The sequence below is a fragment of the Oncorhynchus nerka genome, linkage group LG22 (genome assembly GCF_034236695.1).
Source record: "Oncorhynchus nerka isolate Pitt River linkage group LG22, Oner_Uvic_2.0, whole genome shotgun sequence".
NCBI lineage: Eukaryota > Metazoa > Chordata > Actinopteri > Salmoniformes > Salmonidae > Oncorhynchus > Oncorhynchus nerka.
In genome coordinates, this window is record NC_088417.1 from 73,333,921 (window position 1) to 73,361,381 (window position 27,461).

The 27,461-nt window shown below is 40.9% G+C and overlaps 1 protein-coding gene across 2 annotated transcripts; it reads left to right on the forward strand.

Moving 5' to 3' along the window:
• Positions 1-1,248: 1,248 nt before the first annotated feature.
• Positions 1,249-26,031, forward strand: LOC115105666 (UDP-glucuronosyltransferase-like). Of its 2 annotated transcripts, XM_029627946.2 has the most exons (6): positions 1,249-2,003; positions 2,379-2,571; positions 9,399-9,530; positions 22,406-22,493; positions 22,672-22,891; positions 24,382-26,031. In XM_029627946.2, the coding sequence occupies exons 1-6, from the start codon at positions 1,327-1,329 to the stop codon at positions 24,665-24,667; spliced, it is 1,596 nt and encodes a 531-aa protein (XP_029483806.1). In that variant the 5' UTR covers positions 1,249-1,326; the 3' UTR covers positions 24,668-26,031. The 2 variants fall into 2 exon arrangements, with proteins under 2 accessions (XP_029483806.1, XP_029483805.1); XM_029627945.2 differs by lacking the exons at positions 1,249-2,003; positions 2,379-2,571 and adding an exon at positions 4,532-5,550.
• The last annotated feature ends 1,430 nt before the right edge of the window (positions 26,032-27,461 follow it).

Below are 27,461 nucleotides of genomic sequence, written 5' to 3' on the forward strand. Positions count from 1 at the left end.
AGAAGACTGAGGAAAAGCATAATGGGGATATTTAGAGCCCTACTTTTTGTGGACCTGAGCAGAAAAGCATATCAGTGAGTATAGGGCTCAGGGGTAGCAAGATATTTTGTCAGTTGTGTCCCTCAAGCTGTGGTCAGAGATTTAGTTTATACATGTATCTACATAGATGCTTATGATAATCAGTAGAATTTAGGATTGTTTTAACTCAGTGTTTTTTTGTTTTGTGTCTTCTAGTCTTTTCCATGTCTATCAAGTCGGTTTCTATCACACTCTCAGGTCTGAAGAAAACCAAAAGAAGTAAGTCTACAGCCGGCAGTTGAATGATTGTTTAGTGATATTAAACAATAAGAAGTGTTTATGGTTTTAATAGGGGGGACTGATGGATTCTGTCAAAAATGTCATGTTTCAAATTAAACTGTAGTTTTATCCTGTTTATTGAATGATTACTGTGAGTTTAGGCCATGAAACTGTGTGCATGCTCATTTAGAAAGATTAACCTAATCAGATAAGAGGAAATTTCCCAGGGTCAGAGAGCAGGGTCAGGCCCAGAACAGAAGATATGTCAGAATCCCACTCTGGCTAAACAAAGAGAGGAGCATGGACATTCCACAGGGGAAAGGAGGGACACTCATTGGGGTCATAAAATGTATGGCTGAGGAGGTGACACCTACAAGGAATGAAGAGTATAAGATGTTTTCTGAACTTTCTAAATATATGCCCTCAGCTGACTATCCTTGGTATTAAACACTTGAAACTTCAAGCTTTTGGTCTCAATTCCTTATTACAAAGAGGTTGTAATAGCATTTTTCTTTTTAACATTACTTTAACAAAAATCCATTGTATTTTCCACTTTGATTCCACGTCACAATATGTTGACAAATTCCTGAAACACTTGATTCAACCAGTTTCTGCCCAGTTGGATGTTGCCTTTTCTCTCAAGTACAGCATGACTATAGGTCTAGTAGTGTAGCATGCTATTGCACAGAATGAGTATGACGTTGCATCTTGGTGCAGACAGATCCTTCTACAAACCCTGCATCAGCTCCCATTTGACAGCATGACACCCGGTTGTAGTAAACACATTTCTGAATGCACAGCTCACTGTTGTTTGGCACTATGGCCAATGAAAAAAACTGTCAAACAACGTTTTGTATGTTTAGTGGTGAAGTCTTGATTTCAGCCGGTTGAATCAGGCCAGCCCCTGATAAGGACACACCCTTTTCTATTTAAACACTTGGTTCTCTGCTAGGAAGCACAGTTCAGTTACTCTAATTGGGTATACTGTTCTGTCTATCCTACAGTGTGACTGTACTGTACTGCTGTGTTATGGCTGGAGGAGGGGTAGGGTTGAGGGGAGCAGCAGCAGGCCTGGTCCTCTCTCTGTGTCTGGTGGTGTCCTGCCGGGCCGGTAAACTCCTGGTTATCCCAGCCGACGGCAGCCATTGGACAGGCATGAAACCATTGGTGGAGGAGCTGGGTCGCCGCGGAAACCAGGTGGTGGTGGTGATTCCAGAGGTAAGTGGCTCTCTGGGTCCATCGGAACACACCATCACACTGACCTACCCCGTGCCCTACACCCGGACACAGCTCCAGACCATTCAGAGGGCCAACCTGGACACCCTCATGGCCTCCGACACCTCCAACGACATCAGCAGGATGTGGAGCTACTACCAGACCCTGACGGTTCTCAGGAACTACACCCGTAACAATTGTGACAGCTTGCTATCCAACCTGGACATGATGCAGACTCTGAGGGAGCAGCGGTTTGATGCCATACTGACTGACCCCTTTGAGCCATTGGGCGTGATTGTAGGAGCACTCCTCTCCCTGCCTGCCATCTACATTCACAATGGCCTGCCTTGTGGAATGGACTTTGAGGCCTCCCAGTGCCCCAGCCCACCCTCCTACACCCCTGGACGCTTTACTCACTTCACTGATCACATGACCCTGAGGCAGAGGAGCGTCAACTTCCTTTGGGCGTTGCTCCGCCCCCTGGCTTGCAGGTACCTGTACTCTGATGTCAACCCTAACCCTAAAACAGGGGTACTCAAATACCATTTCAGAAGGTCTGGTCAGACATATTTCCTAGGTGGCAACGGTCCGGATGGATATTTATCAGTGTAGTAACAAACCCGCTCCTCGCAACCCATGCGATCCCAAACTGTTCACACCCCTCTTGTTGGCAGACAAAAATTGCAGTTTTATTGCTAGTTTCCTACAATTCTACACATTATGCCATGGAGCGAAGGAAATAAATCTAGACCGAATATTTTTTGTTAGGACCCCACGATCCGTTTTGACCCCGTTTTGGGTCTAGATCCGGTCCGTGGTCCGCCTATTGAGTATGGCTGCCCTGACCTCAAACCCTTGTCCTGCAGGTACCTGTACTCTGATGTCAACGTCATCGCCTCAGAGATCCTGGGGAGAGAGACCACCATCCCAGAGCTGATGAAGAAGGCATCACTGTGGCTGGAGCGCAACGACTTTACCTTCGAGTTCCCCAGGCCTCTGATGCCTAATATGGTGATGATCGGAGGAATGAACTTTGAGGAGCCAAATGAACTGCCAGAGGTAGCTATAAGCTAAAGACATTTTACATTTGTCATTTATCCAGAGCGAATTCTTATTCAGTGCATGTAACCAAGGGTTCTATTCAATCCGTATTGCAGAAGTTCAGTGCGATTGCAATGTTCCTGCATTCATGTAGACTGCAATCACTGTAAATGCTGCATATGTCGGCACAATCGGAAATTACCTTTCAATTTCAATCACATTGAACTTTCGAGGTAAGGATTGAATCGAGCCCTAAGGTCAATTAGACAATAGTCTGAACTGATTATTTTTTGTCACTATAAAAAAAGTCCAGATAATATAATGATGTGTAGGACAATTGCAGATGGTGACTGATTGTGTCCTAAATGGCACCCTATTCCCTACAGGGCTCTGGTCAAAAGTAGTGCCATTTGGGACATATTCACAGTCTATTGATCAGATGAGCCAAACTTCTAGCCCGCTTCGCTTCTTCTCAATCATCGATTTATGTTTGTGTACACACATTAGGAAGAAAAAAAACAGACAGAGGCCCAACCTTTAGAACCGTCCAGAATAGAATCTCCAGCCTGGCCTCAGGGCATGGACAGATGTGTGTTCTGAATTAGACTGTTGGTTAATTGGGTGTTCTGTGTGGTCTCTCTTTACTCTGTTGAAGAACCATCATCTCAGTGAAAACAGATGGCCATTGACTGTATTGACTGTTGTATTGTCCCTGGGGCCTGGCTGTATTCCTCAGCTAGTTGTTTACACTGTAGTGCCCTGATACCATGTTTGTTTGTGTATCTGGGGTAACAACACCAGTAAACTGTCTGATCATATCCAGAATGATGGGCACTGAAAGTCATTTTTATATTTAGCTTCCGTCATTAGAAACCATCACAGTGAGTTAGTTGATCACCTCAACAGTTCCTGTTCAGGGAGTAAATACAACGTGGTGTAGAGAGGCTCAGTCTGTGGGTGGGACTGTACTCAGGATAACAGTGTTATTATTGATTACAGTCCTTCACCTTTAAAATAGTTGATTAGCACTGTATACTGTATTTTCTTGTAATATGTACTGTAATTCAAATATGGTTGATTACGTAACACTCAGCATTCTTTCAATACTGATGTATTTTTGTTGATGTTCAAGGAAACAAATCTTTTATTCTTCATTAACATAGGAGGACAAATGTAATGTATTTGTGTCACTGTGATAAAGGTGGTTTGTCAATAGTAATATTAGCTTTAACCGTAGGTGAAATACTGCTCTATATATCATATGTTATCTCCGTGTGAGTGTTTGTTTCCCAAGACAGCTGCCTTCGCACGCCACTGGTCTTTTTGAGTGTGTGTATGTGTGTTTGAGAAAGTGTGTGAAAGTATGTGAAAAGTATGTCAGTGTTTTGGGTGGGAGGATAAAGGGGAGGGGCTGAAGTTAATGATCTAGATTCCTCACGAAACATGAGGTCATACTCTGAGCTTGAGGATTAGAATACCACCATGACTCCTCCCATGGTACGGGTAACTTTGACTTACATGCTCTGTAATGACTTTTTTTTTCAATATCATGCTGCTCAATGGGAAATTAATAAATAGTTTATTTTGTGGAAATAAGAAAACACTTCAAATAAGAAAACAGCCCATTTAAATTAGCCATGTTTACTTTTCTTGTTTCAGTACTTGTTAAAAAAATCGAATTGATCATAAATATCTCTGGTATAGTTTTGCTTTCAAAACTATTGCTTTATAAGTCACTAGCTAGCTAATCTCGGCACCTAGAACCAACTCAGCTAACCCACTGTTAAGGTTGTCACAAGAGATTACTGGCGAGCCAATCTTGTACCTCTCTCAATTGATCTTAAGGAATCATGAACCATTCAGCCTACAGATAAACTTTAGCCCACAGGAAGGACTGTCTGATCTTATATAACAGCCTGCCCATAGAGGCAGCGAGAATGAGCAGGGAGACACTCACCAACCCACCCATCCACAGTTTACTCTGAGGTCCAGCCCCCTCTCAGTAGCACTCTCAGTAGTGCCAGATCTCAGGGAGGTATTGTCCCTTCTCACAGCAGCTCGCATTACTGAGCTGAAAGGCAGAGAGGCATGGGTTGGGGGGAGAATGTTCCTGTGCTGGGGTTGAGGACGGGGCTGAAGATGGGGCAGTGTCTGGGACAGGGATCGCTGGCCCTGCTGTACTGCCTGGCCCTGTGTCCGGGGACCGTCCAGGGGGACAAGGTCTTGGTGATGCCTGTAGATGGGAGCCACTGGCTGAGCATGAAGCTGCTGGTGAAGGAGCTGGCGGCCAGGGGCCATGAGATGGTGGTGCTGGTCCCTGAGACGTCCATCCTCATCCAGGGCTCTGACTACTACAGGACTGAGACTTTTAGGGTCCCTTACAGCAAGGCCCAGCTGGACGAGAGCGTCAACAAACTGAAGGACGGTGTGTTTCTCAAGATGCCGGAGGTAATGGATATATTTGTGAGCGTGCAGCATCTGGTTGACTTCACCACCATGCAGGTGAAAGGCTGTGAGGGTCTGCTGTATGATGAATCCCTGATGCAGCGTCTCAGAGGAGAAGGGTTCCAGCTGATGTTGACGGATCCCTTCCTACCCTGTGGATCCATCATTGCTGACTCCTTCAACATCCCAGCAGTGTACTTCCTGAGGGGGATCCCCTGTGGGCTGGATGACAGGGCTGCCCAGTGCCCCACTCCCCCCTCCTATGTACCACGCTTCCACTCAGGCAACACTGACCACATGGACTTCCTAGGGAGGTTGAAGAACATGATGATGTACGGTCTGGAGAGCTACCTGTGTACATTCATGTTTGCCAGCTTTGACAAGCTGACCAGTAGGTATCTGGAGAAGGACATGACGTACAGGGAGCTGCTGGGAAACGGTGCTATCTGGCTGCTGAGGTATGACTACTCCTTTGAATATCCCAAACCCAGGATGCCCAACATGGTCAACATAGGAGGCATCAACTGTGGTAAAAGAGCTCCACTGCCACCGGTGAGTCTCTTGTAAAAATGTTTTAAAACAAACAAGTGGAGAAACTTCCACTTTGCGGAGTTGTGCACCTTATATGTTGTATGGATCCAGGTACAGAAACCTTAAAGGAAAACTTCACCCAAAAACTATTTTGGTATTTGTTTCATTAGTCCATTCTTGATATAGTCCCAAAATGTTTTGCATGCCAGCAATCACATTTTCAAGATATTTAACCTTCATAATACAGAAATACAGCCGGTGTGCGCGTTTTGCATCATATGACGTTAAATGCCACAAACCAGCTGTATTTCTGTGTTTTGAAAGTTATACATCTTGAAAACTTGATTACTGACATGCAAATAATTTTTGGGACTATATCAACAATGGACTAATTAAAGAAATAACTAAGTACAGTTTTAGGGTAGAATTTTCCTTTAAGGGATAGATTCACTGCAGTGGCAGTTGGACCACAGCAATGATTCCTCTGAATAAAATACAGCAAGCTTTCAACTTGTTTACATATTTCAAGATATCAAATTCTTATTTGGGACAATATCCCTTTTCAAGATCTTTATGTTCTAATGTGTTCTCTGAATCACTTTTTTTTTTGGGGGGTGTTGTCAGACACTCAATTAACAACCGGCTGTAACCTGATCTGTGTTTCCTCCATGAGGATTGACTTGACAAAGCTCAATGTTTGTGTACCATGTTCAGCTCCTCCTTACGTTATACAACATGCATTCCAACCTAATTTGCCTTCAAATCTGTGAACCGATCTAGAGAACCAGCTACTTTCCTGTCAATTCTAAGTATCATGCATTGGGGAGAGTGGAGTAAGTTGAGCCACCCTTTTCCTCCCAAACACACACACAAAATTAAGCATTTTACCAAATATTTAGGAAAGAGGTCATCATTTAATGAATCTGAAGGAAGAAACCACATGGAAAAAGTGGTAAGCAAGTTAAGTCCAAAAAAATGAATTTCCCCCAAGCCAATTGAATGTATTGTGTTACAGGCATCATGGAACCTCTATCTAAAACAAAGTAGATTGTTCTATACATCAGTTGGGGTCTTTATAAGCTTCAATGTGAGGAGCTTATAGACCTAGCATGAAATTACATCCTTGTAACTTGGGGTAAGTTGAGCCGATGGTTGAGCCAATGGTTGAGCCAATGGCAGGTTGAACAAATTGATGCGTTTTCTTCCCAGGCATAATGCAAGGCATTATCGATTGGATATGAGGTAACAGAGCCTATGGCCTATGTTAAAAGTGGTCAAAGAAAAGTGCAAAGTGTTTGTTAGGTGTTATTAAGCCTGTATTAATAGATGCTTAAAATGATCAAAAGACAAAACATTGCGATGTTGTGTTTGGGAAAGGTAGTGATAATATTTCATTCAGGACAGAAATTTGTGGGCACCTTAACTTACCCTGTCCTGCGGTTCAACTTACCCCGGGGTAAGTTGTGCCAAGAGACCACCTTTTTTAGACAAGCTATGTTTTCAAATTTGTAATGTTTACATTAATTCTGATTATTTCCCGATATACACAACGATATACATATTTGCTAGAAAGAATAGTATATTTCCCTTGACAGAGTGATGCTGAATCTGAGAAATGGCTCAACTTACCTCACTTTCCTCTATTGATAATGGATTTTTTTATTTAACTAAGCAAGTAAGTTAAGAACAAATTCTTATTTACAATGACGGCCTACCCCAGCCAAATCCAGACAATGCGGGGCCAATTATGCATCGCCCTATGGGACTCCCAACCACAGCCAGATGTGATGCAGCCTGGATTCAAACCAGGTACTGCAGTGACGCCTCTTGCACTGAAATGCAGTGCAGTGTTTTAGAACACTGCACCACTTGGTGTGCCAGAGTGCTATAGGAATCATGCGAAACATAAGTTATCCTGACAATGTTTTAGGCATAAAAGAATCAATGCACCAATAGAAATTCTGCGTAATTACACTTTCAAATTGAGTTTCTGAAAACAGTTCTGGTTAAATCGAGATGTGTGTGGTTCTTCATATTTTGTAGAAAGAAGTATTGCTCAACATTAGTTTTGGGAGAGTATTCCTCGCTCTTCTCTAAACATTCTGGTTGTATCCCAAATGGCACCATTTTCCCGATATAGTGCACCATTTTTGACCGGGTCCATATGCTCTAGTCAAAAGTAATGCACTATATAGGGAATGGGGTGCCATGTGGGACACTGGCTCTGTGCAGCCAGTGAAACCTGAGCCAGGAACAGCAATTCTTTCCTCCTGGACTGTGGCCATTATAATCTAACAGAGGAACTGAGGGGCCCTATTGTGTTCTTACAACACTACAAACCTCAGGAAGGGAAACTACTCTGCAGGGATATTTCTGTAGGGTTGGGGTTAGGATTTAGTATGCCTTTACCTTGTATGACTACAGGGTGTGCTTTCAAAGCATGGCCTCCTTTCATAACCTCACTCTTCAGCCAATGTTTTACTAACTAGACCAACTACTGTTGTAACACTGATGTATGGAAGTTAAGACATATTGTCCAATGTCAACTATATGATTTAGTCCCCTACATGTTTTATTTTGTCCAATGTGAAATGTTGATGGCTACTATGAGGGAACGTTTCAGAGTAAGAGTACACACCAGTTGCTGTCCGTTTTCTGCCTGTGGACATACAATTCCATTGCATAGTGTGAAGATATTTCAAAGGATCTAGTAGCATAACTGTGATATGTGGTTGAACTTTCCCACTAAACTTAGTGGCAAGAAAAAGTATGTGAACCCTTTGGAATTACCTGGATTTCTGCATAAATTGGTCGTAAGATTTTATCTTGTAAGAAGATTTTATGTTGTAAGAACACAATAGGGCCCCTCAGTTCCTCTGTTAGATTATAATGGCCACAGTCCAGGAGGAATTTTGGACCATTCATCTTTACAAAACTGTTTCAATTCAGCAATATTCTTAGGATGTCTGGTGTGAACCGCTCGAGGTCATGCCACAGCATTTTAAAATCAGGTTGAGGTCAGGACTCTGTCTGAGCCACTCCAGAATGTGTATTTTCTTCTGTTCAAGCCATTCTGTTGATTTACTTCTGTCTTTTGGGTTGTTGTCCTGTTGCATCACCCAACTTCTGTTGAGCTTCAATTGGCAGACAGATAGACTTACATTCTCCTGCAAAATGTCTTGATAAACTTGGGAATTCATTTTTCTGTCGATGATAGCAAGCTGTCCAGGCCCTGAGGAAGCAAAGCAGCCCAACCATGATGCTCCCTCCACCATACTTTACAGTTGGGATAAGGTTGATGTTGATGTGCCGTGCCTTTTTTTCCTCCACACAAAGTGGTGTGTGTTCCTTCCAATGCCTGTGTGTGTGGTGTGTGTTCCTGAACCATGCCTTTGTTCGAGGCATGGTTCACATCAGGCAATGCTTCTGGTGAATAGCAAACTCAAAATGTGTCAGTGTTTTTTATAGGGCAGCTCTATCCAACATTTCCAATCTCGTCTCATTGATTGGACTCCAGGTTAGCTGACTGGAAAAGTAATTAGCCTAGGGGTTCACATACTTTTTCCAACCTACACTGTGAATGTTTAAATTATGTATTCAATATAGACAATACAAATACAATAATTTGTGTGTTATTAGTTTAAGCAAATTGTGTTTGTCTATTGTTGTGACTAAGCTAAAGATCAGATAAAATTTTATGACTAATTTATGCAGAAATCCAGGTAATTCCAAAGGGTCCACATAGTTTTTCTTGCCACTGTAGTTGAATGCAATGACTAAGTCACTGGATAAGCGCATCTGCTAAATGACTCAAATGTTAAATGTAAAATGTCCTTGTTAAGTAACCATTCACCCCCGTGCCTCTTCAGGACCTGCAGGAGTTTGTGGATGAGTCAGGAGAGGATGGCTTCGTGGTCTTCACCCTGGGCTCTTTGGTCTCCCAGATGCCAGAGGAGAGAGCCAAGCAGTTCTTTGATGCCTTCAGCAGGATCCCTCAGAGGGTAAGGACAATGCAAATACATCCCAAATGGTACCCTATTTTCTACATAGTGCACCACTTTTGACCAGAACTGTCCAAATGTAGTGCACTGTCGTTCTACAGAAGTGGTGTAAATCTAACAAACTTTCAGCACAGGTAGACATATACTCACACAATTTGTATAGCATATTTTAAATATTTACCTGAATTCCTTACCACTCCACTAAATGTGTCACTACTGAAACATACCAAAAAAGTTGCAATAAAGGGAGAACCATGCACAGTAGTGATCATTTTGATTTAACCTTCTATTAGATTAATTGTAATATTTTTATTTGCATAACAAAATATGAAAAAACATGATTTTTAACCTGATTTTAAAAACCTTTAAATCGAATGTATTGTTTTCTGTTAAATGTTCAATGTTGATTATTTGTTGTTAGATGTTTAAAATATCACTTTACCCATCTTTATTTTGGCAAAAACAAACTGCAGTTTCAGTCTTAAGTGTCAATCATAGAGATAAAAGAGCACTCTAGATGGAAATAACTGTTCTGTTGTAGACATTTCCATTGAGGGCTTCCACCATTTAAAGAGGAAATGCCTCCTAGAACCAACTTCCCTGGTTATAAATGGCCTATGTGGCATCGATAGGAATCAGAAACATTCATTATAGTGTCAACATTTATTACAATGTGTAAAGAGGATAATTTTGGTCATAAAGTGAGTCTCGCCCAAAACTAGATTTGGAAGTCAATGGGTCACAACGGGTATGGATGGGTAGGTTTTAGATTACTTACATGTCAAATTTTGTCAGTGATGTCCAATTGCCCAGAGACAACAAGGTGTGGTCCGCCCCCAGCTGCCATGTGTAACGCATGCACACTTGCAAACTTCTAATGCATTCAACAATATTGCAAGGAATGGATTACATATGACAAGATGACTGTGACGTGTGTGGTGAGTAGCTAGCTAGCTATGATACTGTGATGTAACTAGCTAAATACATATCCTCTCTTTATGTGTAATGTCATAGAGAAAAATTTGCATAGTTATACCTGACTGTACAATTTGATGGGATGTAACAGTCAGCTTGCTATCGATATGGTTTCAACTTGAATTGGCTAGTTAAGCTCCCTATTAGCGAACGTATGCTAATTCATTTAAATTAGGATAAAGATATAACTAACCTGGATTTGCAAGTTATGTAGCTAGCTAATATCCTTTTTTCTTTTTTTTGAATTTGACCCATTTTTCTCCCCAATTTCATGGTATCCAATTGTTTTGTTTTTAGTAGCTACTATCTTGTCTCATCGCTACAACTCCCGTACCGATACACAACCCAACCAAGCCGCACTGCTTCTTAACACAGCGTGCATCCAACCCGGAAGCCAGCCGCACCAATGTGTCGGAGGAAACACCGTGCACCTGGCAACCTTGGTTAGCGCACACTGCGCCCGGCCCGCCACAGGAGTCACTGGTGCGCGATGAGACAAGGATATCCCTACCGGCCAAGCTCTCCCTAACCCGGATGACGCTAGAGGCCAATTGTGCTTCACCCCACGGACTTCCCGGTCGCGGCCGGTTACGACAGAGCCTGGGCGCGAACCCAGGGTCTCTGGTGGCACAGCTGGCGCTGCAGTACAGCGCCCTTAACCACTGGCTAATATACTTTTTTGAGAACAGGAATGTTATTTGGGTTTTCTCTTGATAACTCTGGCCCAGACGGAATTCTGCCTTTACTGTAATGGATCTCGGAGTTATGATCAATGGCTAGGTTAGTTAGCTAGCTTTCGGGGGCTTCGTCTGCTACTAGTGCTAAAACAAAATGCCTGTTATCATAAAAGTATATTGTGTATTTTCTAGCGCAAAAATAAATGAAGGATGGCATTTGTCTAGCCCGAGTACCAGTCTTTTTAGCGAGCACGCTACAAATGCGTGTCAGCAAGCATTCAGCAATGTAACTTTACACACCTGGTTGCATAGAAACGACGTCAACATCACTGGCCTGAATCTATTCTGTACTTAGTCACTATTTGTATAATTACTTCCAAACTAGAGAAAAGTAATTTTTCTTTGCTGTATGTTTATTGAGTGATGATATTTTTATTCTATTCACAGACTACTTACAAAACCTGGTGGATTTGTTGTTCAGCAGTGTTATGGGAACCCTCTTACCATATCAGGAGCAGAACGCCCCAGTCTCTTTATTGTACATGAAACTGTTAAACTTGAAAGTTATCAAAACACTTTGTTTAGAATATCTGTAGTGCCTTCATAAAGTATTCATACCCCTTGACTTATTCCACATGTTGTTTTACAGCCTGAATTCTAAATGTTTTCTTAGCCATCTACACACAATACCCAATAAATGACAGTGAAAACAAGTTTTAGAAATGTTAGCTAATTTCTTGAAAATTAAAGACAGACATATCTAATTTATCCAACTATTCAAACCTCTGAGTCAATACATTTCAGAATCACCTTTGGCAGCGATTAGTCTTTCTGGGTAAATCTCTAAGAGCTTTGCATAGCTGGATTGTTCAATATTTGCCCATTGTTCTTTTCAAAATTCTTCAAGCTCTGTCAAATTGGTTGTTAAATCATTGCTAGTCTTGCCGAGCAATATGTCAAAAATATAATTCTATCACTCAGGAACATTTTATTAGCTTTATTAGGATCTCCGCGCAATGGCGACAGCTAGTCTTACTGGGGTCCGACATATAATGAAAGACAAAATACTTTACATACATTTAAATCATTGACATGTAGTGTGTGTGTGCATGCATTTATCAGTTACACATACATGTCAGTACAAACATACAACAAGTAGGTCACATGTGGGAGAGGCCTTGTGCCGTGTTTTGAAACCAGGTTTGCTGTTCACTTGTGCTATATAAGATGGAACGGCACTCATGGCTCTGTATAATACTGTACGTTTCCTTGAAATTGTTCAGGACCTGGGGACTGAAAATACCCCTGGTGGCATGTCTGGTGGGGTAAGTGTTTTCAGTGCTGTGTGTAAGTTAACTATGCAAACAATTTGGACTTTAACATGTTTATTATAAAAAACAAGTGACGCAGCCAGTCTTCCCTCAACTCTTAGCCAAGACAGACTGGCGTGCATAATACTAATATTAGCCCTTTGATTACATTGAAAAGCAAGATGTGCCGCTCTGCTTTGGGCCAGCTGCAGCTTCATTAGGTATTTCTTCGCAGTACTTGACTATATGACTGGGAAATAATCAAGATAAGATAAAACTAGAGCCTGGAGGACTTGCTTTGTGGATTGTGGTGTCAAAAAAGGAGAGCATCTCTTTATTACGGACAGACATCTCCCCATATTTACAACCATTGAATCTATATGTTTTCACCATGACAGTTTACAATCTAAGATGACTCCAAGTCATTTAGTCTCAACTTGTTCAGCAGCCACACCATTCATTACCAGATTCAGCTGAGGTCTAGAACGATTCTACCAAATACAACCAAAACAGACTGAACTCTTTAAGGGTTTCATTTACTTCATTAGTTGTGGCTGCTGATGCGTATATGGTTGAATCGTTAGCAAACATGGACACACATGCTTTGTTTAATGCCAGTGGCAGGTCATTGGTAAAAATAGAAAAGAGTAGAGGGCCTAGAGAGCTAACAGTACAGCTCCCACAATTTCTTTCAACCCATCAGTAATTTGTGTCAGTGCAGTACATGTTGAGTGCCCTTCTATACAACCATGCTGAAAGTCTGTTGTTCATTTATTTACAGAGAAGTAGCATTGTATTTGGTCAAACAGTTTGCTAAGAGTTAGCAGCAAGTTGATAGGTCTGCTGTTAGAACCAGTAAAGGCCGCTTTACCACTCTTGGGTAGTGGAATGACTTTGGCTTCCCTCCAGGCCTAAGGTCAAATAATTTCCACCAGGCTTAAAGATTAAGATGAGACAGATAAGAGTAGCTATAGAGTCAGCTACCATCCTCCGTAGCTTTCCATCTAAGTTGTCAATGCCAGGAGTTTTGTCATTATTGATCGATAACAATATTTCCACCTCCCACACAAACTTTACAAAATTCAAACCTGCAATGATTTTAAAAAGAAAAATTATACATGAGAGTGATGGCTCATTGTTGGCATTTCCTGCCTAAATTTGCCCACTTTGCCAATGAAGTAATCATTAAGATAATTGGCAACATCAAAATTATTGTGATGAAGAAGCCATCTGATTCGATAAAAGATGGAGTTGAATGTCTTTCTGCCCATAATTTATTTTAAAGTACTATTTTTTCCCATCATTCTTTATCATTGATCTTGACTTCATAATATACTTTATTATTTTTGTTGAGTTTAGTCCCATAACTCCTCCATCTGCAGTAAATCAGACAGTCAGAGTAGCAACTCCTTTTGCCCATCTCTTTCAACCATACACTTCTTCAATTCCTCAATCTATGGAGCCTTAACAGTTTTATCAGTCAGTTTCTTAACAGGTGCATGTTTATCAATAATTGAAGAAACAATTTCATAAATTCATCAAGTGCAGCATCTGTATGTTCCTTATTAAATCACATCAGACCAACAAATATTTTTAACATCCACATAAGTCACAGCTAAATCTTTTGTATGATATCTTACACTATTTTAGGCCCAGATTTGTATTTTTTTTTTTTTACTTTGGCTTTCCTGGATATTGCCACTGCATTCAATGGGTACAGATACAAGTACTACAGTATTTGTAAAAATGTTATCAGTACATGTGGATGACATTCACTGCCTTCTTGGTCAGCAACTAATGTAGAATTGGCCTTTTGTTTTAGGTTATTGTCCAGCTGAAAGGTGAATTAATCTCCTCGTGTCTGGTGGAAAGCAAACAACCAGGTTTTGCCTGTGCTTATATTCCATTCAGTATTCTTAATGATTACAAGTGTTAGGTTCTTATTTTTCAGAGTAAATAACTCACGGACACTAGAGAAGCTTTAACCACATTTAATTATTCCTAAAGGTTCTGTACAGCTGTAATGAGACAGCAAAACATTTTTCTTCACATTTATATACATCCTACTTAAAACACATCCTTACAGTTTATGGCTCCACAGGAAGCTAATACAGAGGGTAACGGGATGACAAACCTTTATTACTGCCTTAAGAGAATCTGTCCTCACCTCCTGACCGCAACACATTCCTTCATCTAATCCATAGATGTCCATTGTTTTTCTTCAGAGAACCATTAACTTCTGACATAACCCAGTCTCTTTAATTTCCTATCTCAATTATCAAAGTTTATCCGATTCCAGCACAAGCATACCCATAACATGATGCAGCTACCAGTATGCTTGAAAATATGGAGAGTGGTACTCCGCAATGTATTGTATTGGATTTGCCCCGAACATAACACTTTGTATTCAGGACATAAATGTAATTGCTTTGCCACATGCTTTGCAGTATTACTTTAGTGCCTTGTTGCAAACAGGATGCATGTTTTGGAATATTTTTATTCTGCACAGACTTTGTTCTTTTCACTCTGTCAATTTGGTTAGTTTTGTGGAGTAACTACAATGTTGGTGATCCATCCTCAGTTTTCTCCTATCACAGCCATTAACCTCTCTAGGGTACGTGGGGCGGTAGCGTCCCACCTGTCAACAGCCAGTGAAACTGCAGGGCGCCAAATTCAAATCAACAAAAATCTCAATTAAAATTCCTCAAACATACAGTACAAAATTCCTCAAACATACACCATTTTAAAGATAACATTCTCATTAATCCAGCCGCAGTGTCTGATTTAAAAAATACTTTACAGCGAAAGCACCACAAACTATTATGTTAGGTCACCACCAACTCACAGAAAAACCAAGCAATTTTTCCAACCAAAGAGAGGAGTCACAAAAAGCAGAAATATAGATCAAATTAAATCACTCTCCATCAGATGACACTCCTAGGACTTCATGTTACACAATGCATGTATGTTTTGTTCGGTAAAGTTCATATTTATATCCAAAAATCTGAGTTTACATTGGTGCATTATGTTCAGTAGTTCCAGAACATGCAATCATTTTTGCAGAGAGCCACATCAAAATTACAGAAATACTCATAATAAACATTGATAAAGATACGAATATTATACATGGAGCTTTAGATAAACATCTTCTTAATGCAACTGCTGTGTCAGATTTTTTTTAAACTTTACGGAAAAAGCCAATCATGCAATAATCTGAGTACAGCGTTCAGATGACAAAATCAAGCCAAATTGATATCCGCCATGTTGGAGTCAACATTAGTCAGAAATAGCATTATAAATATTCACTGACCTTTGATGATCATCAGAATGCACTCCCAGGAATCCCAGGTCCATATTAAATGTTTGTTTTGTTCGACAATGTCCATCATTTATGTCCAAATAGATCCTTTTTGTTAGTGCATTTGGTAAACAAATCCACACTCATGAAGCACGTCCACCAGTTGCAGATGAAATGTCCAAAAGTTCCGTTACGGTCCATAGAAACCTGTCAAACTAATTATAGAATCAATCTTTAGGATGTTTTCAACATAAATCTTCAATAATATTCTAACTGGAGAATTCCTTTGTCTGTAGAGAAGCAATGGAACAGAGCTCGCGAGACTGATGTCGAGGCTGCTGGCAGACACCTGACTCAATCCCCTCTCATTCGGCCTCACCTCACAGTAGAGGCATCAAACAAGTTTCATCTAGTGGAAGCCTTAGGAAGTGCAACATAACCAATATCCCACTGTAAATTCAATAGGGGCTGAGTTAAAAAACTACAAGCCTCAGATTTCCCACTTCCTGGTTTATTTTTTTTCTCAGGTTTTTGCCATATGAGTTCTGTTATACTCAGACATTTACATTTAAGTCATTTAGCAGACGCTCTTATCCAGAGCGACTTACAAATTGGTGCATTCACCTTATGACATCCAGTGGAACAGCCACTTTACAATAGTGCATCTACATCTTTTAAGGGGGGGGGGTGAGAAGGATTACTTTATCCTATCCTAGGTATTCCTTAAAGAGGTGGGGTTTCAGGTGTCTCCGGAAGGTGGCACCTGAATCAGCATTCAACCAATTTTAGAAACTTCAGTGTTTTCTATCCAAATCTACTAATTATATGCATATTCTAGCTTTTATGGCAGAGTAGCAGGCAGTTTAATTTGGGCATGCTTTTCATCCAAAATTCCCAATGCTGCCCCATACCCTAGAGAAGTTAAAGTCTGCAACTGTTTTAAAGTCACTATTGGCCTCATGGTGAAATCTGAGCAGTTTCCGTCCTCTCTGGCAACTGAGTTAGCAAGGATACCTGTATCTTTGTAGTAACTGGGTGTATTAATACACTATCCAAGGTGAAGTTATTAATTGCACTCTTTTTTTGTTGTTGACCTATCTACCACTATGAAATAACACAGTAAACAAAAAAAAGCATTATAAAATATAGTTTGATTTGATTTTGAGATTCTTCAAAGTAGCAACCCTTTGCCTTGATAATAGCTTTGCACACTCTTGGCATTCTCTCAACCAGCTTCATGAGGTAGTGACCTGGAATGCATTTCAATTAACAGGCGTGCCTTGTTAAGGTATTTTTTTTTGAATTTCTTTCCTCCTTAATGCATTTGAGCCAATCAGTTGTGTTTTGACAAGGTAGGGGGGTATACAGAAGATAGCCCTATTTGGTGAAAGACCAAGTCCATATTATGGCAAGAACAGCTCAAATAAGCAAAGGGAAACGAAAGTCCATCATTACTTTAAGACATGAAGGTCAGTCAATCCGGAAAATGTCTAACTTTGAACGTTTCTTCAAGCGCTATGATGAAACTGGCTCCCGTGAGGACTGCCACAGGAAAGGAAGACCCAGACATACCTCTGCTGCAGAGTTAACTGCACCTCAGATTGCAGTCCAAATAAATGCTCAAAGTTCAAGTTGCAGACATCTCAAAATCAACTGTTCATTGGAGACGCGTGAATCAGGCCTTCATGGTCAAATTGCTGCAAAGAAATCACTACTAAACGACACCAATAAGACAACACTTGCTTGGGCCAAGAAACACGAGCTATGGACATTAGACGGGTGGAAATCTGTCCTTTGGTCTGATGAGTCCAAATTTGAGATTTTTGGTTCCAACTGCCGGGTCTTTGTGAGACGCAGAGTAGCTGAACGGATGATCTCCGCATGTGTGCTTCCCACTGTGAAGCATGGAGGTGGTGTGATGGTGCTTTGCTGGTGACATGGTCAGTGATTTATTTAGAATTCAAGGCACACTTAACCAGCATGGCTACCATAGCATTCTACAGTGATACGCCATCCGATCTGGTTTGGGCTTAGTGGGAGAATCATTTGATTTTCAACAGGACAATGACCCAACACACCTCCAGGCTGTGTAAGGGCTATTTGACCAAGAAGGAGAGTGATGGAATGCTGCATCAGATGAGCTGGCCTCCACAATCACTCAACCTCAACCCAATTGAGATGGTTCGGGATGAGTTGGACTGCAGAGCGAAGGAAAAGCAGCCAACAAGTACCCAGCATATGTGGGATCGCCTTCAAGACGGTTGGAAAAGCATTCCAAGTAAAGCTGGTTGAGAGAATGCAAGGAGTGTGAAAATCTGCCATCAAGGCAAAGGTTGGTTACTTTGAAGAATCAAAAATATTATTTTGATTTAACACTTGTTTGGTTACTACATGATTCCATGTGTTATTTCATAGTTTTGATGTCGTCACTATTATTCTAGAATGTAGAAAATAGTAAAAATTAAGAAAGACCCTTGAATGAGTAGGTGTCCAAACTCAACTGGTACTGTGTGTTTAATATACTACCCAGATACAAAAGTGTCTGATCACAGACAATTCCATAGAACTCTAGAAAAATACCACTATTACTAAAACATTTAACTCATTCATAATAAAAGCTATTACTATTCTGATTTCAGATTATCAATCCTTGCAAAATAAGGAAGGCTCAATATGCTCCATCTTCATTAGGGAGTTGTGTTAATTGTAGTTTGGGAAGAAAGCGTATAAGACACACTGTTCCTGTTATTGTCTCCTCCCACCTCCAGGTGTCACATGTTTTCCTCATTAGTCCCTGGGTATTTATTCCTGTGTTCCATGTTTGTCTGTTGCCAGTTCGTCTGGTCAAGTTAACCAGCATGTTTTTCCGTGCTCTTGTTTTTCCCCTTCTCTGTTTTTGCAAGTCCTCCCAGTTTTGACCCCTTCCTGCCTCTACTCTGAACCCGCCTGCCTGACCGTACTGCCTGTCCTGACCTCGAGCCGGCCCGTCACCCTGTACCTCCTGGACTCTGACCTTGTTATGATCATTTGCCTGTCCACGACCCTTCTCTTGCCTGCCTTTTGGATTATAATTCATATCAGAGACTCAAACCATCTGCCTCCCATGTCTGCATCTGGGTCTCGCCCTGTGCCCTTATAGTCCCATAGTAATGAACGTGTCGGGACGAGATAGGCAGGCAACATGACCCTAAGGAATTACCTTCCAGTGCATGCATTATAACATTGGCTGAAATAGTACTCACACACAACTACTTCATGTTTCTAAATTATGTCTTTATTCAGATGAAGGGTACTGCTATGGGATCCCCCATGGCTCCTTACTATGGTAATTTGAGTTACATGGAGAAACCGTCTATTTTCAATCCTCTCAAAACTGTTTTCTTGCCTAACATCATTATTTGGAAACGGTATATTGATATTTTTATTCTATGGAGGGGTGATGTAAAACAGCTCCAGGCGTTCCATGCTTTTCTTAACTCCTGTTCTGAGCATCCTACTGATTGTAACAGTTTGTTGAGTGCTGATAGCGGTCACCCACTTCCCCTGAAAAACAGTTTGCCCTACAGCCAATTCTGTCGAGTCAAAAGAATTTGTAAAAAAACAGATTGACATAAATATGGCTGAGACTAAGAAAATTCAAGGAGTAAAATACAAAAATTGTCAGATTAATACTGCCATTGAGAAAATTCTAAACAAAACGAGACATGACCTTTTAAGGTCAGTCTCGCAAAAGAAGCATCCTTGCGTTCTAGCTACCCACTATTCAAAGTGCTCTGAGCAAGTTAAGGGAATCATTCAAACATTGGCACATTCTAAGATCCGATGATAGTATTGGTAATGTGTTTTCGGACCTTCCCTTGGTTGTATTCTCGCAGGGGCAGAAATCTCAGATCAATTGGTAAACTCTGATTTACCACCCCAAGATATCCCTGCACAACGTGAATTTGCGCACCTACTGGATGAAAACTACAAGTGTAATGGCTGTGCTCAATGCAATGGCACTTAAATGTAGATCATTCAAATACCCCCAAACAGGGAAACAGATCACCAATCAAAAGGTGATATCAGGTGCTCCACTAAGGCAGTTATGTATCTTATAACTTGTCCTTGTGGTAAAACTGTGGGTAAAACAAAGCGCAAATTAAAAGTACGAATCTCTGAGCATCATTAGGTGCAAAAACTCGACTTACCCAGTTGCGGCACACTTTTTGGAAGCAAACCACTCGATTTCGTCTCTACGTTATATTGGCATCGAACATGTCACCCTCCCTAGGAGAGGGGGTGACCTCGACAATTTATTGTTAAAACGAGAGCCCGCCTGGATCTTTAATTTAAAGACCCTTGCTCCCTTCGGTCTCAACGTAGACTTTGATCTGAAGCCATTCTTGTGATTTTGCTATTGTAAATGGTTGTTGGCTTCTGTAGCCAAGTTGTATCTATGATCGTACACTATCCATTTGTTTTTTGTATGTTATTTTAATGAGAATTAACTAATGACACCAGGCCACGATTACAGACAACTGAGTGTGTCTTGACATATATATATATTTTTTTAAGCGAGTTACCCTGCAGTGTTTGTCATTATACCCTGATGAAGACGGCTTCTGTCGAAACGTTGGACAATAGATTTTTTGCATCTGAGCTCCTACACTGTGCGGCTCTCCTTTTATTTTATTTTAGGCAGCGTTTCTCAGCCAGTCGAAATCATGAATCAGCTGGCATAATTTTTATGGATATATACAGAGAAATGTAAATTGAAAAAATGTAAAACGAAGTGCATCTAGTTTGCAGTCTTTCCAGCTTCAGTTTGAAGTGATTGTGCTAGCTCCTCTAAACAACAGTGTACTGACTGGTGAGCACATTTTCTATGCCAGGTGAAATCGTGCCTCATTAGCTCATTGTTAAGGATGTATCCAAATAAATGTCACTAGAAAACAGCTCAAACAAATGCAAATGCAGCTACTTTGTTATTTTGGTTGCACTGTTTAACGTGACTGTAAGAGCCGTAGTTGGCTGGCTAGCAAGCAAGGGATAAGAACGTGGCCAGCCAGAATGGCAATAGAACTTTTAGGACGAACGACTGGATACAGAACAAAAAGACAACTACTGGGTTGCATCTCTGGCATCCAAACCGATATAACCCTAGATGTGTGTCGGGACTATATCTCGTGGAATGATTAAATATTACGAATGAATTCATCAAAATAATGTTAATGAAAATGTTGGTAACCCGTTGTATAAAAATGATAATGCACTCAACAGGTTCTATTTAAGTGAATGCGCCAATGCCGGTGTTGAGGATATTTTGTCATGGTTATATCGTGCCAATATATCCTCCAAACACCGGCTTCGAGGGCATTATCACTTAAATAGAACATAAGTTCTATTATTACATTGAAAGATATTGATCTAATTATTAGTTTGGTTTATTTTTTAAACATTTCTCTGAAAAATGATGTCCCCGCTAAGTCAGCAACGAAACACACACTTTAAAAGACTGTAGAAATAATGTGCCACAATCATACAAATATCACTCGGTAGACACTTAAAACATTAATGCTGTGAAAAGCACCAGAAATGGACGGCTTTCCCATAGAATTATATTTACAATTTTGGGACAAAGTAAAGACCTTTTTACACATAACACGTCACTCGATTCAGTGCTTCCTAGTTTCATGTATCAAACAATTATTTCAGTTATATTTACTACCAGGAAAATCTGGAGAGTCCCCTGTTAATTACAGAACCATACATTTAATAAACTGACAAAATAACAAAGCTCATAAGCAATAGAATGGCAAAAGTCTTACCAGACTTGATACATAATCAAACAGGGTTTATTAGAAATAAACACTAACAAACACATATAAGAACATGTTCCAGCTGAAATACATTATATGATAAAATTGCTTTTGAAAGGGGCACAAGAGGGATGTCTTCTCTTTCTCCCCCAATTCTCTTTGCTCTGGCAATTGAACCGCTTGCAGAAATAGTTAGACTGGACCCAAACGTAACAGGTCTCGGTATAAGTTGACATGAATATAAACTGAACTTATTTGCAGATGGTCTTCTGATATATCTGACCAATAATGAAAACTCAATGCTCCCCTTGCTAAAAAAAAAAAAACAGAACACTAAAATCTCAGGATATAAAATGAACGTGGAAAGAAAACAAAATGGCAAAATGAAAATAACTCAACTCAAAAAATCTAATGCTTAGGATGCTTAATAATTGACCAAATAAATGTAAAACTGTATCCCATTAACAATATGAAAGCAGATGTCATTAAATGAAACAATGTTCCCATAAATCCACCATGCTGTCTTGTTGACAAAATGACAGTGGCACAGATTACTGTTTGATTTGAGAATGGCACTTCTCCCTGCCCGATGGTCCTTTGCCAGGCCCTGCATCTCAGCATAATCGAATCCACCCAATGATCATAAGAGCAGCTCCTCACCACTTTGACAGCTCAAACACAGTTACCAGTGATTTACACCCCCAGACACTGCCAAAACAACAGCTATGCGGGTGTCGTCTGTTGCCGATTAACACTTGATCTTATTGAATCTAAGCCTTGATTAGCTAAATAAACTGTTGTCTCTGTTTTTCAGGTTGTGTGGAGGTACACAGGGGTGGTGCCTGAGAATGCTCCAGCCAACGTCAGAGTGATGAAGTGGCTTCCTCAGAATGATTTGCTGGGTTGGTTTAATCAGTTAGTGTTATATATTTATAATAAACCATATAGGGGAAGTTAGGCACTTCTCAGTGAACCCAACACACTGTTTATGTTGTAAGATAAATAGTTCATCTTCTCCTTTATTTTGATGTCAACACCCTTGTGGTGAATGTTATGTGTTCATAAGATTTTATGTTCTAGGCCACCCCAAGGTCAAGGCCTTCATCACCCACGGAGGAACCCACGGTATTTACGAGGGGATCTGTAACGGCGTTCCCATGGTGATGCTGCCATTGTTTGGTGACCAGGGTGACAACGTACACCGCATGGCAGTGAGGGGAGTAGGGGAGGTGCTCAGTGTGTTCGACGTCACCTCAGACAAACTGGTGGAGGCCCTCAACAAGGTCATCAATGACAAGAGGTCAGACATCATGCTAACATAATACTAGGACATCATGTTATAGGAGAGAGAGAAGTGAGATTGCGGGGTTGTCCAGACTGTTTTCACAGTGTTGCTTTAACCATCAGACGACAGAAAACATTTGAGCTGAACAAAGTATGCCAGTGAAAGGGAGGACAGTAGCATGTGACCCAACTGTGGTTTGACTACTATGATTTAGCATGTTAGCCAATTTAATTGAAAATCCGTTAATTTTCTTTCTGTAATTCCGTTACCGGTTTGGGAACAGAATTCAGAGTTTTAATCACTTGATACCACTAAAAACACAAACTAATTGGTAAGTCTACCTTTACTTGTTACTTCTATGAATTCATTATCCTCCCTCATGAGGTTTTTGGTAACGGAATTAAGGCACAAGGCAATGTTTCTTAAACGTACAGAAGACAAATAAATACATTTGATTATTTGAGAAATGATATAGCCCATCTTACATCAGCTGACATATCAAAGTGCTGTACAGAAACCCAGCCTTAAACCCCAAACAGCAAGCAAAGCAGGTGTAGAAGCATGGTGACTAGGAAATACTCCCTAGAAAGGCCAGAATCTAGGCAGAAACCTAGAGAGGAACTATGCTATGAGGGGTGGCCAGTCCTCTTCTGGCTGTGCCAGGTGGAGATAACAGAACATGGCCAAGATTATCATAAATGACCAGCATGGTCAAATAATAGTAATCACAATGAACAGGTCAGGGTTCCATAGCCGCAGGCAGAACAGTTGAAACTGGAGCAGCAGAACGGCCAGGTGGACTGGGGACAACAAGGAGTCATGCCAGGTAGTCCTGAGACATGGTCCTAGGTCTCAGGTCTTCCCGAGAGAGAGAGAGGGAATTCGAGAGAGCATATTTAAATTCACACAGGACACCGGATAAGACAGGAGAAATACTCCAGATATAAGACTGACCCTAGCCCCCCAACCCACTCAAATAAGTGTTGATATTGGCAGGGTTCTGTAATTTAACATTGTGTTTTGATGTATTTCTAAGACTTTTTCTGGTAGATGATGTTTAAGACCCCTTTTCCATCTGTTTTACCAGAAATAGGTGTTTGCTTATTCCTAATTATTTGGATGGAAAATGGTTGAAGAATGTATATATGCCTTGACTTAAAAATAAAAAAAATGTACGCTTAGCTTTCATTTGACATGCTCCTATGAACTTCACATGTTGGTCGTCATGCATCCTTTTAGATGGAAATGTCTTTATATAATAGGAGATACTGTGAACTCAAGAAGCAGTGCAAACACCATAGAGACCAAATCCTAACTTTAAATCCACACACATTGCATTTCAGTACAAATATATGGTCACCAATCCATTATTGGAGGTGACAGTCGGAGTTCCTCGTTAGAGGAACCCACTTCCTTCACTGGTACAGTATTAGCAGCCATGAGTGGTCTATGAAGAGATGGCAAACCTTGATGCATTCCTCATGTTCTCCATCCTTCCTCCTCAGTTACAAGCAGAAGATGCTACAGCTGTCAACGGTGCATAAGGACCGTCCCATTGAGCCGCTGGACCTGGCCGTGTTCTGGACAGAGTTTGTGATGCGCCACGGAGGAGCCGACCACCTGAGACCCGCTGCTCACGACCTGAACTGGATCCAGTACCACAGTCTGGACGTGTTCGCTCTGCTACTTACTATAATTCTCACTGTTGTCATGGTCACCGTTAAATGCTGCAAAGTCTGCTTCCGCAAGTGCTGTGGAATGATTTGGACAATGAAGATGAAGAGTGAGTGAATGTCCTTCCTGTGGCTTAGGCTGGGATTCAATACAAGGCTGGTTGTAGTGCACTGTCACCAATAATGTGCCTTTTACAGGCAATGTTTCCGTGTTTGCTGTGATCGCATTCACGTTATATGCTGCAGATATCAACTCAAATTATCTTCAAATGTTAAGCGACCTACAAAGCTATGCTTGAATACCAGCCAAGCCTTAAGGCACTAGAGTCCAGTGAAGCTATACTGCCACCTCTAGGGCCTGTGTGTATAACAGGGAAGATATACTGTAGGCTACTGTAGGTTGAAGTAAAGGAACACCAAAAAACTGCTCAGAAAACCCACACCTGGGTTTGTATGGTGTGTGTGAGTGAAGGGTTTGTGTGTAGTGGGGGGAGCTTACGTCATGTTTGATATCTCAGGATAATGTCAAAGTAACTTCATGCATCGGTTATCAATAATGCCAGCAAGACACAAGTCCCATTTCTCAGCCACTGTGCCTTTGGAAGAGTATGGCCTAGATGAAATCCGTATTGTGGAAGATCAGTGCAATAGCGCGATTGCCATTTAAAAACAATGTTCCTGCATTTGCGGAGACTGCGTTCACACGTGTCTCAAACGGAAATTTTAATTGCATTATAACGCAGCTCTTCCGCGATATGGTTGAATCTAGCCATGACTCAAACTGTTGGCCTTTCTAGTTCAGCCTATGTCATGCTGATTCAATACCCTGTTAAAGGCCCAGTGCAGTCAAATTTGATTTCCCTGTTATATATATATATATATATATTTACACACACACAGAGTTTGGAATAATACTGTGAAGAGAAAAGTATGATCATGTCCTTTTAGTATAAGATCGGTTTAAAAAGACCACCTGAAATGTCATCCTATTTACGTGGAATGGAGTTATGGCCTGCCTGTTGACATCTCCATGCTGCAAGTTAGTTAATAAACCAATAAGAAAGAGTTCCAAACCTATTTGCCAATAACAGCTAGTTTAGTTTCCCACACCCCACTCAGACCACTCCTAGATAGTCCCAGCTAAATACTTGCTTGAGAAATTGATCTTAGCTAAGAAGCTGTTTGTTTAAAATTAAAATGGTAAAATAATCGCAGTAATGTACTTATTTGTTACCCAGAAATGATTTGATATTGAGATATAAATGGCTACATTGGACCTTTAACAACCAAATTGGTGACAGGAGAGTCTTTGAAATTATTTTTCACTGGTAAAAAGTGATGTCTTCCATGCGATGTCAACATGTTGCTAGATGTTAAGACAAAGAATACGTATTTTGCTTATTTGTTGTTGTACAGTATTTTGGATCACATTGTGAAAAAAAATTATCTACAAATACATTTTAATAAAAAGTTGTCCCTTTTCATTGCCGTCAGAGTGAGAGGAAATAACTTTCCAATGAGCACTTGAACACAGCCAAATAGAGAACTACAGTAGTGAGTGCACACATTTTTCATACTAGTGCCCCGTGGGAAACAAACCCACAATCCTGGCGTTACAAGCACCATGCGCTACCAACTGAGCCACATTACCCTACGCAAACCAATAATAGGTCTGTGGAAATAGCCAACAGTTTTGATTGTTAGAAAGTTTATGATTCTACCAGGATGCATCAGGAGGGTAAAGATGACAACTCCACCCGATGAGTTTATTAGCTTGACTGACTTCACGAGCTGCGGTAGCCACCAAACGTATCAAGTAGTGTAGTAGGGTTGTTTACCATTGAAAGAAGTTGTCACAGTTCTACTCAGCGTAAGGGGTGGCTCTCCTGTAAGCACCAATACAATAGCAGCTGGGTCTGGTCTACTTAGTTCATTGACCGTATATGAACCAGAAAAGAAGAGGAAGTGGGATGTCTCGCTTCCTCTTCTGCCATTGATCCTGCCACAAAATAAAACACTGTTACGAAACCCGTAACTAGCCTACGGATATTGTTGCACTTGGTTTGTCTAGGGGTCCTAGGCCTAGTTACATGGTCTGTAACCTGAATGAATATGTGCATTTATGTGGGAAATCAGCATTGGAGGACTGTTGGATACACATGTGCCCAGGGAGACAGCAATCTTACCTTAGGTCCAGGACCAGCTCTGTCTCTCTTGACATCTTGGTCGGCCAGGTCAAGCAGAATATTAGTTGTTCAAAGATGACCAAAATAAATATATATAAACAATGAAACTACAAAAAGGCATACATAAACTCAAGATTAAAAACCAAATGAATGACCTCATGGTCACCAAACAACCCATCAGCCTCACAGCTTCAAAGCTGTGACACTGACTGACGATCGATTCACCGTCATTGACAGCAGCTGATGTGCTTATCAACCAGGCTTAGCATCTCAACAAGGTTTCTTGTAACAACAAAACGAAAAGAAAAAAAATGTATGTTACTCTCATTGAAAGTATTTTCTTGAGAACTAAGATTTATCATAAAGAATGTGAAAATGTAATTGGATACATTTGCTCTTTTTAAAACCCCCTCAGTCCTTGAGGGTGTGGCTTTAATGAACCATCAGTATGTTGGCAGCAGCCACTCAATGTTAGTGGTGTCTGTTTAACAGTCTGATGGCCTTGAGATAGAAGCTGTTTTTCAGTCTCTCGGTCCCTGCTTTGATGCACCTGTACTGACCTCGCCTTCTGGATGATAGCGGGGTGAACAGGCAGTGGCTCGGGCGGTTGTTGTCCTTGATGATCTTTATGGCCTTCCTTTGACATCGGGTGGTGTAGGTGTCCTGGCGGGCAGGTAGTTTGCGTTGTGCAGACCTCACTACCCTCTGGACAGCCTTACGGTTGTG